The sequence below is a fragment of the Suncus etruscus genome, chromosome 15, assembly GCF_024139225.1.
Source record: "Suncus etruscus isolate mSunEtr1 chromosome 15, mSunEtr1.pri.cur, whole genome shotgun sequence".
NCBI classification, from domain to species: Eukaryota; Metazoa; Chordata; class Mammalia; order Eulipotyphla; family Soricidae; genus Suncus; species Suncus etruscus.
This window is the reverse complement of record NC_064862.1, coordinates 15,065,079-15,081,976: the sequence shown is the minus strand read 5'-3', so window position 1 is coordinate 15,081,976 and position 16,898 is coordinate 15,065,079. Positions and strand designations below refer to the sequence as shown.

The 16,898-nt window shown below is 38.5% G+C and overlaps 1 protein-coding gene and 1 non-coding gene across 2 annotated transcripts in view; one reads left to right on the top strand and one right to left on the bottom strand.

The window, feature by feature from the left end:
* Positions 1-12,132, top strand: part of SHPRH (SNF2 histone linker PHD RING helicase) — a 101,186-nt gene extending 89,054 nt beyond the window's left edge. The window contains exons 26-30 of the mRNA XM_049789312.1: positions 2,714-2,806; positions 3,757-3,843; positions 4,676-4,854; positions 9,978-10,058; positions 11,919-12,132. Of these exons, the coding sequence (XP_049645269.1) occupies positions 2,714-2,806; positions 3,757-3,843; positions 4,676-4,854; positions 9,978-10,058; positions 11,919-12,015 (537 nt within the window). The 3' untranslated portion in view covers positions 12,016-12,132. The remainder of the gene's footprint in view (positions 1-2,713; positions 2,807-3,756; positions 3,844-4,675; positions 4,855-9,977; positions 10,059-11,918) is intronic.
* Positions 12,133-16,588: 4,456 nt separating this feature from the next.
* On the bottom strand, positions 16,589-16,693 carry LOC126031674 (U6 spliceosomal RNA). The gene has a single exon (XR_007503506.1). It is a non-coding gene; the product is annotated as a U6 spliceosomal RNA (small nuclear RNA).
* Positions 16,694-16,898: the final 205 nt, after the last annotated feature.

The following is a 16,898-nucleotide window of genomic DNA, read 5'->3' as shown; positions in this document are numbered from 1 at the left end:
ATATGTTAATTTTAATTTAATTTTTAATTTTAAAAATTAAAATATGTTAACTTGATTAAACTGACTAATATTTATAAATGATCATGTTAGGTTTGAAGTTGTATGAAAGTAAAATAATTTGGTTCCATTTTTCAGAAAACATCAACTGATGAGTGACCAAGTATATTGTATGAGATGTGATATTAATGATATATGAAATTATACCGCATAGCACCTATATTGGGGTAAAGAAAAAAAGCCATTTCCCCAAATAAAACCCTTCATGCTTTCCTTATGTAACACTACTTTAATGTTAAATACAGAAATATCTAGTAATATTTTTATCCAAATGACATTTCATCAAATGTTTGAGTTACTGTTGTTTATATATCATTATTTTGCATAAATTATTATATTTAACACAATTAAAAACAGTATAAAAAGTTTTGTAGGAAGGAGAGGCTAACGAGATAGCTGAAGTGTGGAGAGTATAAGCCTTGCCTGTTGTGAGACCCTGATGAGTTTGAGCCTCCAGTATCCTCATTACCATTCACCATGAGCTCACTGGCATCCTGAGAATCACCTCTGTAAAAATAATGATCCCTTCCCAAGAAGTAGAAAAAATGATTAAAGCATAAAGTAACAAGTATATTGTAGATTGTACAAATCAGTAAGGGAAAGTTGGACTTTTTTTTTGGCTTTTTTGTGGTTCACAAAGGATGTTTCATAGAAAGGAATTCCATTAGGCAGCAAATGATAATCAGACTCATTCCCAGAAAAAAAAGATGTTAGTCAGAGCAATCGCACAGCAGCAGGGCATTTGCTCGCACACAGCCAACCCGGTTTGGACCCATGTTCAATCCTGGGCATAGCACAGTGGGTAAGGCATTGTCCTTTAATGCGGCTAGCCCAGGTTCAATCCTGAGCACCACCAGGAGTGATTACTAAGCTCATAGCCAAGGGTAACCGAAGCACCACTAGGGATGACCCAAAAAAACAAAATGAAACAAAGTAAACAAGAAAGAAGTCTACCAATCTTAAGTGAGTCTAAAAAGCAACAAAGCAACACAGAAGGCTCAACTAGCATTAACCACAGTCTAGTAAATCCTTAGATACTGATTTTAGTAACATCATGGAGAGGTAGAACAGTCATTTCAAATTGACCCTTGTTTTTGTTTGTTTGTTTTTGGTTTTTGGGTCACACCCAGCAGCACTCGGGCTACTCCTGCCAGGCTCTGGGAACCATATGGGATGCCGGGATTCGCACCCCGTCCTTCTGCATGCAAGGCAAACGCCTTACCGCTGTGATATCCCTCTGACCCCAGATTGACACTTGTTGATCCATGTTTTTTTATAATTCCATTTGCCTTTGTGTTGTAACAGACAGTATGAGGTAGATTTGTGCCTGTAAGGAGGCAGGCTATAGTAGTGGGTGGAAAATGAGAGACACTTAGGAAGAGAAGGTCACACTGTTGGTGTGATTGATGTTTGAACAATCAATGCCTGAAACAACTGTATTATGAACAACTTGATAAATTGTGGTGTTATAATAAAAATTGGGGAGGAATTTATGCTTTAATTCCTTATTGGAATGTACTCCAGAAGAAAAATTTTCTATGACAACTACATTTGCTGGTTTTGTTTCTTTTTTGTACTTTGGGTGGGGGGTGGTTTGGGGGCCATACCTGGCAACGCTCCAGGGTTGATATTAGCTCTGTGTTGAGAAGTTAGTTCCTGACAGGCTCAAGGAACTGTATAGGATGCCAGGAACTGAACCTTCATTGGCCACATTCAAGGCAAACCCCCAACCTGCTATACTGTCTCTGCTGCCCCAGTTATTTTGTACTCTTATATTGGGACTTAAGGAAAAATAAAATGAAAATTGCAAGTATTTTTCAGGACAAGGCTGTAGAACAGTAGTTATGGTGCTCATGTCTTGCATACTGAAAATCCTTCTGTCCTCGGCATCACATGGACCCTGAACAATGCCAAGTGTCCTGGCATGGCAAGGCCCAAGCAGTACCAAAATATATACTAGTGTAATTCTAACAACAGGCCAGAAGTGATACTAGAAATGTCATATGTTCTGTATCCTGTCCATTTGTCCCCTGCCACCCTCTTGTACCTCCATGTGCTCCTTCCTAGTAACATCAATCTCCCCAGGTGCTGGCATTGAAATAGTTGGATGGCCTATGTGGCTGAATACTGCCAAGAGTAGCCCCTAGACCCCTTGAAACTGTTCAGGGGAAGAAAGAAAGCTATCTTAACTAAAAAAAGAAAAAAGAAAACCTTTAGCATCATATAACTATCACTATGCTGTTAATCAATTTTATCTAGGTTTAAATTCCCTGATTTGTACAATTTATGGTGAATGAAAATTTCTAGTAAACACAAATATGATAATCACATGGATACCTGATAGCTTTTCATGTGCACATAGTTTGATATTAAGATATTTTATATTCTGGGCCTGGAGAGATAGCACAGCGGCATTTGCCTTGCAAGCAGCCGATCCAGAACCAATGGTGGCTGGTTCGAATTCCCGTGTCCCATACAGTTCCCCGTGCCTGCCAGGAGCTATTTCTGAGCAGACAGCCAGGAGTAACCCCTGAGCAATGGCGGGTGTGGCCCAAAAACAAAAAAACAACAACAAAAAGAGATATTTTATATTCTTTCCTTTTCTTTGTTAAAGATTGACTTTAGTAGTAATATGTTTTCTACTTTGTATTAAAAGGGCAGTCACTCTACGAAAGTGGAAGCTGTGATCAGAACTCTGATGAGAATCCAGCGTCGAGACCCAGGGGCTAAAGCTCTTGTCTTTTCAACGGTATAGTGTACATTTTCATTCTCTTCTCTCATTGGCTCATTGGCTCTTACCAGCTTATGACTAGAAACATTTTAATGTATAGCTTAATATAATTAAAATGTAGAATTCCATGTTGAATTATTTTTTTCTATGTCTATAATAGAATGTTTGGGGGTCACATTCAGGACCTACACAGATGTCTGGCTCTGTGCTCAGAGATCATTCTGGATGGTGCTCAGGAGACTATGAGAGTAGTGCCAAAGTTTGAATTGGGTCAACTGCGTAGCCCAACACCTGCCCACTGTACTGTCTATTCAGCCCCAGTGAAATTATTTTTAAAAGACATTCATACTGTTTAAAAAAAAACAGTACTTTTAGATATAGCTCACATTTCTAAACAAATTTTATCTAGAGTTTTTCTTATATTAACATTATTAAAATAGGACATTCTAATTTTATCATTTTATTTCAGAAAGTTTTAAAAGATGGAAAATCCATCTGATAGAGTAATGAGTAAAATAAGACTCATTTTAAACCATCACTGTATAATGATATGAATTCTATTTGTTATTTGTGTTTATTTTAATTTACTATGAAAGACTGTTTTTCAGCCTGTGTTTATTCAGCATTTGATTGGGGAAAAAAAATACAACTACCAGGACTGGAGTGCTAATAAAACAGGTTAAGGTGCTTGTCTGTTAGTAGCTGACCCAGGTTCAATCGCTGACACCATGAACAGTCCCCCAAGCTCTTCTAAGAATGATCTATGAGCACACAGCTAGAAGAAAGCCTTGAGCACAGCTGTGTGTGACCCAAAAACCAAGATATATAAATAAAGCTAACATTTCAAGATAAAAATAACATTGAAGATTACTTCTATAAGTTTTATATACAAAAGTTTATGTTGATTTAGTTCTTCTACAAATTTTATGTAAGGCTATAAATAAAATTTTTATTTTATGTGTTTTCAGTGGCAAGATGTATTAGATATTATTTCAAAAGCTCTCAATGACAACAACATGGAATTTGCACAAATCACTCATGTTAGGACATTTCAGGTATGTTGCAAATATTATACTTGGTGTTTTAGGGGAGTAGATTTAGTTGTATAATAAAACTGTTGTTAACCAGTGTTTTATACTTATCATCTATTGTTTTATAAATCATCGGGTTTGAGTTCTTGATTAATTGTAAATTCACATAAAGTATAAAAACTTTTTTTTTTTGGTATTTTCTATCTAGTCACATATACCCATAGCATGATCATTTTATTCATATGATTAATGTAGGAAAAGATGCTTTGTGCCTTAAATTCTCAGGTTATTGCATCAAGCAAAACTGCATATGAATAGTGCATCCTTACATAAGAGACAACATATATACACACACAACATAAGCACAGCACATATACACAAACACAACTAAAAGCTTGGTTTTTGGTTTTGTTTGGGAGCCAAACCCTAAAGTGCTCAGGGGTTACACTCAGCAGTGCTTAGCTGCTATATGGGATGTAGGGAATCTAGCCCAGGTTGGCCATGTGCAAGGCAAGTGCCCTACCTGCTGTACTATTGCTCCACCCGAGAATCATATTTCTAATCTCATATTCTAATGCATTCTTTATCCTGTAAGTTTAAGTTTTGATTTTTATATTATCACTTATATGTGTCTTATGTGTCTTCTATAGAAAAATAAGATAGCATATACAACATTTCATCAATCAAAAAGCAACAAGTTTGCTTTTTCTAAAAAATTGGTACTTTTCCATTGTGATTTTTGGTTTTCACCTTTACATTAACCCTATAGCAGTAGGCATCTTTAAGTGAGCTTAGAAAAGTGAGCTTTTATATTTAGCTGATCCAACTAAAACTTAAGTGTACCTTTATTTTTCAGGAGAACCTTTCAGCATTTAAATATGATCCCGAGATCAATATTTTGCTGCTGCCCCTGCACACAGGATCAAATGGATTAACCATCATTGAAGCAACCCATGTTCTCCTGGTGGAGCCTATATTGAACCCTGCCCATGAGCTGCAAGCTATAGGGAGGGTGCACCGAATTGGACAAACAAAGTAAGGGCAAAAATTAACATCAGTCATATTTGCTTCAGATTCTAATGTACAAATTGCTGTGTTGATATATTGTGTTCATCATGTCCTGTATTTTATTGCTTTAATATTAAATTTTTGAGTAATATATGTCTAAAATACATAGTGAGATTTCCAACCCTCTCTTCTCCAACCCAAATTTTCCAGATTCTGTCTTTACTCCTTTAAAAGTGATCCTGAATAACTCATCAAAGTAATTTCTTAAAAGGTCTAAGATAATTTAGAGTTGAAGATATCCATAGCGACTTTAATTGACTTTGATTGTATAAAGTAGGCTGTGTTTTGAAAATCTGTCTCATGTAAACAGGTAGCTCCTTTGAAAGTTTTTCATAGGAAAAGATAAGTCTCTCGGGTCCACTCAGAGTATGCAAACAAACCTACCTAATGAGGAATATTATTTGGTATGTTCTAATTTTGTTCAGATGTCAGGGATGATAATTATCTTTTATAAGTACTCTCAGATTTATTGCCTACTAGATGTTAGGTGCTATAAATGCTTTTTTTTAAGATGCATGCACCCAAAATAAGCACTCAGTAAAATTTGAATGCCTACATTGGTCAAGTACTATGCTAGATTCTGAGGATTCAAATTAAGTAAGATATAATTTGTCACTGAGTCATACAGGAAATAATGAACTTATTGCAATAAATTGTAGAAAAATAGAACATTGCAACAAAAGATGGAGTGCCCTAGAAAATCAGGAAAAAGGGGGGCGGGCGGAAAAAAAAAAGAAAATCAGGAAAAAGCTTCTTTACGAAGAACCTTGGAGAAATAATTATTTTCAAGTTGTGCTAGAATATGCATAAGAGATAAATAATATAATTATTATTAATCAAGGAACAGTATTCATCAAATACTTAGCAAAATGGGTCAAATCGGTAGTAAAATAATAAATATAATTTCTAAAGTACTATCAAGTCATTCTAAGCAGAGCTTCCTAAACTTTATCTGCTTAGGTCTTCATTGTGATCAAGAAATACAGCACATGCAAGCACTGCCAAAACATCTCAGATTCATTACATGATTGATTTTTAGTCATTGTACATTCAGAAATCATTTTTCATAACCCCACCCATATTCAGCTATAGTTCACAGCCCTCGTTTAATAGGTATGAGATGTCAGGATTTTAAATGCAGTTGGGAATTATCTTAACATTTCTGAATATTCACTTTTTGTGTTGCCAACATTTCTAAAGCATTTCAAGTATAAGCCTATGGTCTAAAAGACCATTCAACCGTCCCTCAGAAATCCTAGACTCCCCTAATAAATAGATTTATTTACTTTCTGTGGAGACTCTCCTGAGACTTCTACATCTTCGCATTGATACAGATCTCTCCTCATACAAGAAAGCAGATAGAGACAAGTTATAAATCTCGCATCTTGCCATCACTATCTTGAGCAGTCTATTTGCATCAGTACCTGCATCCTTCATTCAGTTTTTTTTTTTTTCTGTTTTTCTTTTGCAGAGGTGGGTGGGTTTTGGGTCACACTGGCGGCACTCGGGTTACTTCTGGCTCTTTGCTAAAAAATCGCTCCTGACAGGCCCTGGGAACTATATGAAATTCCAGGAATCAAACCCAGGTCCATCCATCTGCAAGGCAGAGGCCCTGCCCACGGTGCTATCACTCTAGCCCATTCTCTTGAATTCTATGTGCTAAAAAAACACACAAACTTAAAGTTATTTAAGATGGAGTTTAGTTTCTAGTATTACTATAATTTGGAGATTTATTTATTTATTTTGGTGTTTGGGTCACACCCGGAAGCGCTCAGGGGTTACTCCTGGCTCTACGCTCAGAAATCGCTTCTGACAGGCTCAGGAGACCATATGGGATGCCCGGATTCGAACCACCGTCTTTCTGCATGCAAGGCAAACACCCTACCTCCATGCTATCTCTACAGCCCCTGGAGATTATTATTTTAATCTTTGTTCATTAAGTACCTTATATTTTCATCTGTTTTGTCTCTCCTTTTTTGACTTCTTTATCATGCTGGCTAGTAATTGGTATTGAAGTTTGTCTATGTGATTCTCCACCTGTGTAATTCTGCTATTCTGACTTGCCAACATGTGTTTTTTAGTTCCTTCAGTTACATTCTTATGGATGGAATGGATGACTTACTCTGTCATCTTTTGAAAGAGTTCTTTCTTTGAGTTGGTTGAATAGTTCATCTATAGATTGCTTAATTTTGCAGGCTAGTGACTCCTTAATTTTTGTTGCTAAAATATTAAGTGTTGATTAAAAGAAAAAGATGGAGTTTAGATTCCAGTAGTAAGAAGTTTCAACGGTAAGCAATGAACATAAAATGAAATCTATATACTGCTGGGGCTAGGAAAAAAAGAACTGTGTAAGGGGAGAAGTAAGAGTGTATGTGACAGGGCCCGGAGAGATAGCACAGCGGCGTTTGCCTTGCAAGCAGCCGATCCAGGACCAAAGGTGGTTGGTTCGAATCCCGGTGTCCCATATGGTCCCCCGTGCCTGCCAGGAGCTATTCCTGAGCAGACAGCCAGGAGTAACACCTGAGCATCGCTGGGTGTGGCCCCCAGAAAAACAACAACAAAAAAGAGTATATGTGACAGTGCAAAACGGCATAAAAGTTTTTGTGGAGATGATAAATCTAAACAGATTTCAAAGAAATTGGAAAGTCATGCACGAACTATGTTCCAATAGACAGTACAGTCAGGTGTCCTAAATCAGAAACATGCCTGCTGTGTCTCTGGAAAAGCACGAAGTCAAGATTTACAGAAGTGGATTATTCACTGAGGAAAGAGATGCAGGCTATGAAGTCGGTGAGCTGGGTGGAGACAGTAATCTAGTGTCTCCAAGGCCTTCAGATCTCGTGAGGTGATGCTTTGAGCATAGCAGTGAAAGGATTTAACTTGTGTTTAGAAATAGTTTGAATGTATAATGTTTGGTCATAGGGCGAAGGTGAGCAAAGAGAGTTAAAAGCAAAGAAAAAATCAATTAAAGCTCTGGGCCTCCGCCCAGATAGCATGGAGGTAAACGTTTGCCTTGCATGCAGAAGAATGGTGGTTCGAGTCCCTGCATCCCATATGGTCCCCAAGCCTGCTAGGAGTGGTTTCTGAGCGTAGAGCCAGGAGAAGCCCCTGAGCGCTGCCGGGTATGACCCAAAAACAAAACAAAAAAAGGCAAAGAAACTATTAGAAGAGTTTGTAGTAGTCCAGTGTTGATGCAGTGGGTGTTGATGCAGTGGTACAAGTGATGACCTCTAAAGTACTGAGGGCAATTCGAGTGACTTTGTCAAGATGACATGACTAGTAAAAGTGGAGGCAAGTTTTAGACACAACCACAATGGCTCTGCATTTGCTTTTTTTTTTTTTTTTTTTTTTTTTTTTTCCATTTGCTTTTTCAATCACACTGCTCTGGCAGGATTGAGGTTTCTAGGAGCTTTGCTTCAAAGAGGAACATAAAGGAAGAAAATAGGATCGAAAGGTTTATTTCCCTTTTTCAAATCGGAGAAATAATAAACAAAAAACTTAAAGAGAAAATTTAATGGAGCCAGGGAGTGGGGAGAATCTGGAACACTGGTTAGGAATAGGCAAGAGTCTAAGACTCAAGTGTGGGTATGTAGGACCCGCACTGCGTCGGGGTCCGAGAGACAGCACAGCAGTAGGGCATTTGCCTTCCATGCAGCCAATCCAGGACAGACAAGCAATGAACATAAAATGAAATCTATATACTGCTGGGGCTAAGAAAAGGGAACTGTATAAGGGAAGGAGTAAAAGTGTATGTGACAGTGCATCCCATTTGGTCCTCCATGCCTGCCAGGAACAGTTTTTCAGTGCAGAGCCAGGAGTAACCCCTGAGCACCTCCAGGTGTGAGCAAAAAACCAAAAACCAAAAGCACTGTCTAGCTTTGCTCATTATTTCAGTGGATGAACATTTCTTTTCAGATTCATCATCTGGTCCTATGCTCTGTGTTGTTGTATTTTTAAGCACTTTACTCTTGTAATATATTACTGCATAAATGTCTAAATTTAAAATACCCCTTATCTTTCAATTTTTTTGATTGGGTTTTTGCCCTCTGTACCACTGAAATGAGACTTATCAATGACCTAATCCCCACCTTATATCCAAAGGGTATTTTTTTTTCTTTCCCTCTCTCTAGATAAATGATTCCAGTGCTGGAAGTCTGCATACTGTTTATTATATTTTGCTGACTTACAGATATACACCCTTAAGCTCCTTTCTCAGATTTACTAATTTTTGTACATCTCACACTGCCTTTCTAATAGATGAGTTTCACATAGACCAGGGGTTTCAAACTCAATTTACCTGGGGGCCGCAGGAGGCAAAGTCGGGGTGAGGCAGGGCCGCATAAGGGATTTCGCTTACCGAATATTCGCAATAAAAAATCGCATTACTGGGGGGCCGGGAGGTGGCGCAAGAGGTAAGGTGCCTGCCTTGCCTGCGCTAGCCTTGGACGGACCGCGGTTCGATCCCCCGGTGTCCCATATGATCCCCCAAGCCAGGAGCGACTTCTGAGCGCATAGCCAGGAGTAACCCCTGAGCGTTACCGGGTGTGGCCCAAAAACCAAAAAAAAAAAAAAAAAATCGCATTAGTAAGAAAAAAATCGCATTAAACATTTGCATACCCCGAATGGAACGGCTCAGGGTATGTGAATGTTTATTGCGATTATTCGGTAAGCGGATAATCGCGAATACTGCAATATTTGAAGGCCAGCCACAGGCCACAAAATGTTGTATGGAGGGCCGCTAACGGCCCACGGGCCGCGAGTTTGAGACCCCTGACATAGACATAATTTTTCTCTTCTACCTCATTCCCACAAATCTCTATCCCTGGGCCCAGAACAGTAGTATAGTGGGTAAGGCACTTGCCTGGTACACTACCAACCCAGATTCAATCCCCAGCATCCCACATTCCCCCACCACTGCTAGGAGTAATTCCTGAGTGCAGAGTGATTTCATTCACTGTGGACACCCATCCATCCATCCCAATACTTATTGATTGCTTTCATCGTAGATACCTGCTAAATGATGAATGTAACATTTGACAGGTCAAATCTGCTAAGAATGTTTAAATTTACCATTGTTCCATGCCTTCTAGACCAACTATTGTGCACAGATTTTTAATTAAAGCAACAATTGAAGAGAGAATGCAGACAATGCTGAAAACTGCTGAGAGAAGGTAGGTAACAATTTTAAAGACAGTACTGTATATGTAGTTTGGAATTTACTTGGTTAAATGCAAGATAAAATTAAAATTAAAAGAAGAGGAGGAGGGAGAGAGAGAAAGAAAGAAAAAGATAGATAGATAGATAGATAGATAGATAGATAGATAGATAGATAGATAGATAGATAGATAGATAGATAGATGATTGATTGATTGATTACTGGGCTGACACTACTCTAAAATATTGAGCCTTGCTCAGCCACTTATGCAATTTAGGATATCTAGAGCTGGAACAAATTTGGTGGCTTGGAAATTTGATAAGATTAAGTTGCTGAGCTAGCTGGGCTGTCTCTACCAGATGGTATAGGGGGTGTTGTCTAGCACCAATTGTCAAGCAGAAAGGGGAATCTGCTTGAGAATATTCACCGAAGTATCAGCTCGGACCAGGCTAACTGGGAAGTATCAGTGGCCTTTATTTCATTTTGGAGCTTGTTGAAGAGGCAGGCCATTTTTTCTGCCAAGAAGATGTGGCTGTCCCTTTTTAATTTTTTAAGATAATATTTAATGAAACAACATAGCTTATTTTATAACACTAAGTAAAGTTCAGGTAAGCCATATTATAAGCGGGGCCAGAGAGATAGCACAGCAGGAAAGCGTTTGCCTTAGATACAGAAGGACGGTGGTTCAAATCCCAGCATCCCAGATGGTCCCCCAAGCCTGCCAGGAGTAACCTCTGAGTGCTGCCAGGTATGACCCAAATACCAAAAAAAAAAAAACCAATTTATAAGCAGTCTTGGTTTTTAAAACTTAGCTTTGGAACCATGAAACTTTCACATACATGCATAATTTATTTATTTTAAATCATTTTATAAATGTAAACCAGTTTTTAATCAATCCTTATAAGATGGATATGATTAGATAATACACACAAAAGAGATGCATAGATTATTTCTACAATAATATTGGCAGATAGAAACCATTTGAAGCAGAAATTTCCTTTCATTAAGTGGTTTGTGGCAAAGAGGCTACAATAAGAGGTTTTTTGGGGGGTTTGTTTGTTTGTTTGTTTTGGTCTTTTCAGGCCGAACCCTTTTGATGCTTAGGGGTTACTCCTGGCTAAGCGCTCAGAAATTGCCCCTGGCTTGGATGGACCATATAGGATCAACCACCATCCTTCCTTGGCTAGTGCTTGCAAGGCAGAGACACCTTACCTCTAGCGCCACCTCTCCGGACCCGTGCTAAGACATTTTATGACAAGGCCTGAAAGCAGTTTTGACAAGATAAAAATCATGATCCTATTTCCTGCTTAAAAGTTTTTTTTTTTTTTTTTTTTTTTTGTGGTTTTTGGGTCACACCCGGCAGTGCTCAGGGTTATTCCTGGCTCCAGGCTCAGAAATTGCTCCTGGCAGTCACGGGGGACCATATGGGACGCCGGGATTCGAACTGATGACCTCCTGCATGAAAGGCAAACGCCTTGCCTCCATGCTATCTCTCCGGCCCAAATTTTTGTTTGTTTGTTTGTTTGTTTTTGGGCCACACCCGGCATTGCTCAGGGGTTACTCCTGGCTGTCTGCTCAGAAATAGCTCCTGGCAGGCACAGGGGACCATATGGGACACCGGGATTCGAACCAACCACCTTTGGTCCTGGATCGGCTGCTTGCATGGCAAACACCGCTGTGCTATCTCTCCGGGCCCTGCTTAAAAGTTTTTTAATGACTTAATTATAATAATACGGAAGAAGTAGATTATTATAAGAACATAATGACCTTAGTTTAATTTATGGCAAACTAAGACAGATACAATCATTTCTTGCATAAGACAAATACAGTCATTTATTCCTTGGAATTTATTTCTGACTACTCTCTTGCTCTACAGTCACCCCAACTCCACAGTGAAGAATTCAGAAGCATCTGTGTTGACTGTGGCTGATCTGGCGGACCTGTTTACCAAAGAGACTGAAGATTTGGACTGAAGTATCTTGATTCAATCCACAGACTTCAGATTATTTTTCCAAATTTTATAGCTTGTAAAACAGAACTTTAATTCTAAAAATCTACTAGATGTCAGTAAGCTCTGATCTTCATTAAATTAATTTCTTTTGCATTTTAAAGTATCCTAATAGCTATTAAATCCTTTCCAGTGTCCTGTTTCTAAAAAATCTCTAAAGATATTTAGTTTCACACTTTCAAGAAAACATTTATTTTTGTCCCAAAGAAAATACCTGCTGAGATAAGGCAATTAAGAGGGATAATGTTGGAACCGGAGAGTTAGCATGGAGGTAAGGCATTTGCCTTGCATGCCAAAGGACGGTGGTTCGAATCCCAGCATCCCGTATGGTCCCCTGAGCACTGCCGGGTGTGATACAAACTAACCAACAACAACAACAACAACAAAAAAAGAGGGATAACGCTTACTTTAAAAAGATCACTCTAGAAAAGAATTGAAAAGAGAACTCAGTCCATTGTTTTATGTGACCTGATAGATTCAACTAACATAGGCCTTTATTTTTGGAAAGACCTTCAGTCTCTTTAACATATGGTTGCCAGTATCTTGTCTTAATATTGTAAGTAAATGGTGAATTATATTAACTCTAACTATTTGGGTAATTTAGGCTAGAACTACATACTTGTTCATTTTGCAGTAATATTATTATTAAGAATTTACTATTAGGTAATTATTTTCTGTCCTGCTTCTAAAAAAGCAAAATAATATTAAACATTTTATATTTCTGTCATTTGTTAAGTATCAGATAAGCAGTTACTCTTTTTTTTTTTTTTTTTTTTTTTTTTTTTTTTTTTTTTTTGGTTTTTGGGTCACACCTGGCAGTGCTCAGGGGTTATTCCTGGCTCCAGGCTCAGAAATTGCTCCTGGCAGGCACAGGGGACCATATGGGGCGCCGGGATTCGAACCGATGACCTCCTGCATGAAAGGCAAACGCCTTACCTCCATGCTATCTCTCCGGCCCCAGCAGTTACTCTTAATGGCATTTTAAGTGTATTTGTAATTACCTTAAAGTCAAACTTTTCTCTTTTGGGGGGGGTTGGGCCACACCCGGTGACGCTCAGGGGTTACTTCTGGCTATGTGCTAGAATCACTCCTTGAATAGGGGACCAGATGGGGTGCCAGGGGACCGAACCACAGTCCATCCTAGATTAGCCGCTTGCAAGGCGAATGCCCTACTTCTGTGCCACCGCTCTACCCCACTCTAATTGTAACTTTTGTTTGTTTGTTTGTTTGTTTTGGTGTTTGGTTTTTGGGTCACACCTGATGGCACTCAGGGGTTACTCCTGGCTCTGCGCTCAGAAGTCACTCCTGGCAGGCTCGGGGGATCATCTGGGATGTCAGGATTCAAACCAGGTCCTGTGTTGGTCACGTGCAAGACAAACACCGTACATGTGCTACCGCTCCAACCCCTAATTTTAACTTTTATTATTGCTTTGATATATCTGTAAATAATCTGATTTTTATCATTTAAACTTACCATAACATGGAAATATGGCAGTTTTCTTCAACCATTGTTTTACTCATGTCTTCTGATCCCATGTCTGTGTAATTAAACATTTCTTGACTATTTTTTTTTTTTTTTTTTTGTGGTTTTTGGGTCACACCCGGCAGTGCTCAGGGATTATTCCTGGATCCAGGCTCAGAAATTGTTCCTGGCAGGCACGGGGGACCATATGGGACGCCGGGATTCGAACCGATGACCTCCTGCACGAAAGGCAAATGCCTTACCTCCATGCTATCTCTCCGGCCCCCATTTCTTGACTATTATCTAAATATTTCATATAGTTTATTATTTTATCCATTTCTGCTTCTCTCAAGAACTAGTTTTTGATCTTTGGAACCAAAGAAAGTCCTATTACGGTAAGCAAGGAGTTACAAGTGTGAATTCTTCTGTGAAGAATGAGTTGACTTTGAAGTTGCTAGTTAAGGAGTAGCTGAGCTGATTGTGTCCTTAGTTTCTTGTTTGTTTCTTTTGAGCCTTTGGTTTGAAGTGACCCTCAGGACTCATTAGCTCCTATTTGGCGGCCCAGAAAACTGTAATAGGAATGCATCCCCTGGATCACAACTGTCCATGACGCTTTGGTGCTTAGTTAGGGTGCATTTTCTTACCTAGGTTATAGGGTGATATCATTCAATTGAAGAAAACACATGTAGTTTTTGGTGCTTATTCTTCAGTTGAAAGGTGATATGTATTTATTCTTTTGTATAAAATTCAAGACGATTATTTTTGTAGCTCTTTGCATATTATAAAGAGCTTTCCTCTGCATTTTTGTGGCTCGTAAAGTTCACATAATGAATATCATTCATTCCTGGTTTTGAAGTTCAGAAATGCTGGCTCATGTCTTTGACACAACATATTCTCTCTATTCCAATCTTAGGTTTTCATTCACTAAATCACATCTTATTCTGAGCTTCAGAAGGCCAGTAGTTAATCGTTTTCTTCTTAAGCCAATTTTCAGAATAAAATTTGATATTTTTAATTTTTTAAGTGAGTAAAACGTATCTGTATGTATTGGAGAAAATTGGTCTTATTATGCCATCAATTATATATTTTAGGGGAAATTGAATTTGGAAATTGCATTTCTGAACCATAGAATTTACGGTATACTTTGGGGTTGGTGTTGGGTTTTGTTTGTTTGTTTTGGTTTTTACTTAGTCTTCAACAGTTAATGTCAAGTGTTTAAACCATTGTGATCGCAAAATCACTGGGTTACATAGTTTTCCTTTGTATACATCAGTAAGAAATTTTTACAGACTAGTACTGTTACGCTAGTACTGTTGTAGCTAAAAACCACTAGTTTAAACTCTAGACTCCGATATTTATTATTCCTTCAAAACAGTGCTGCAGTACATCCTAATAATTGTTCAGATAAATTCTGGTCCCATACCCATAGCTTCATGGTTGCAAAGGATCTTCATTTACTTTCTTCATTTATATTCCCTGAAATATTAATATGTTGTGCTAATGGAACAGTCAGGAAAAATGAAACAATCCCAATACTGAAAGAACTTTGGATCTGGAGAAGCTTTCTCTGTTAAATTAATCTAGATCTTCATAAGACTGAAAGATGTATTTATATGAACATAAAACACAGAAACCTAATTCCATAGTCTTTAGCTTCAAACCCAGTTAGATTTTTATGTTCAGTGCAATTTTCACCCAATCGTTTCTGTGTCAGAATGATCTGTGCATTTGATTTTAGGGATTGGTCCTATTTTCGTATCACGTTAAAAATGACAAAAGTTCTTTACATGATCATTCCACTTAAAAATTCTTTCTAGGGGCCGGGAAGGTGGCGCTACAGGTAAGGTGTCTGCCTTGCAAGCGCTGGCATAGGATGGACCGTGGTTCGATACCCCGGCGTCCCATATGTTCCCCCCAAGCCAGGAGCGACTTCTGAGCGCATAGCCAGGAGTAACCCCTGAGCATCAAACGGGTGTGGCCCAAAAAAACAAAAAAAAAAAAAAACAAAAAAGAAATTCTTTCTAATTATCAACCCAGTACTTACCACAGTGCTTAGAGATTGAGTTTAGCAATACAAGATTCATCTCAACTCAAGCTGTCAAACTATCCTTCCAAGGAGAAAGAGGAAAGGATTATATTTTTAATTTCCTATTTTCATTTGCTTGTTCGCCCAGGATTTAGTGTGCTTTGTATTTGTTTTTTTTTTTTTTTACTAAAGTAACCAATGAGAAATTCAGAAATCACCTGTGATAATGCCCTTGTGCGTGGATAAATTGAGTAAAACTACCCTCCAGGTTTTTTTTTTTTTTTTAGCATGAACAAAATACAATAATATGCTGTCATAATTTTTAAACATCTACTAATAAAAACTGAAATATTAAAGCAGCAGTGTAAGGAATGCATTTTAACCTGGTCTGTTCCAAGAGGGATTTTCATTTTCAGTATCATTTTTTGGGGGGTGGGGGGCCACACCCGGTGGTGTTCAGGAGTTACTCTTGGCTGTCTGCTCAGAAATAGCTCCTGGCAGGCACGGGGGACCATATGGGACACCGGGATTCGAACCAACCACCTTTGGTCCTGGATCGGCTGCTTGAAAGGCAAACGCCGCTGTGCTATCTCTCCGGGCCCAGTATCATATTTTTTAATGGCATTGTTTAATTATATTTTGTAAAAATTTTGTTTGGTTTGGTTTTTTTGGTTTGTTTGGGGGCCAAACCTGCGACTCTCGGGGGTTAGTTACTCCTGCTCTGCACTCAGAAATTCCTCCTGGCAGGCTCGGGGACCATACGGATTTCTGGAGATCAAACCCAGGTCAGTCCCAGGTGGGCCGTGTGCAAGGTGAACACCCTAGCTCTGTGTTCTATCACTCTGGCCGCTTTTACAAGAACATTTTTGTAAATGACATTTTGGTTTTTCTTTTTTTTGTGTTATTAAACCCTTATATTTTGAAACCCACAGAGAATGCTATCCCATACATTTCAAGCCTGAATAAGTCTTGCAAACTTTTTTTTAAAGGAAGGCTGGTTTCTAACTTTTCGTTACATAATTGTAGAAAGTTTCTTCATTATTTTTTTTTTTAAATATGGAACGCTTCACGAATTTGCGTGTCATCCTTGTACAGGGGCCATGCTAATCTTCTCTATCGTTCCAATTTTAGTATATGTGCTGCCGAAGCGAGCACTTCATTATTTTTAAGTAATGCTGGCATAGTTATTCTCTAAAAGCTTCACATAATAGTCACTTTCCACTGGGGGTAGAGAGTGGACATTGGCTTAAAATCTGCAATAGTGATGTGAGAATTTGGCAAGAATCAAAGTTGCTTTCTCTGGTTTCTCCTTGCCTTTAAATGGCCTTTTAGGGACATCTATACCTTCTCTTTGGAAGAC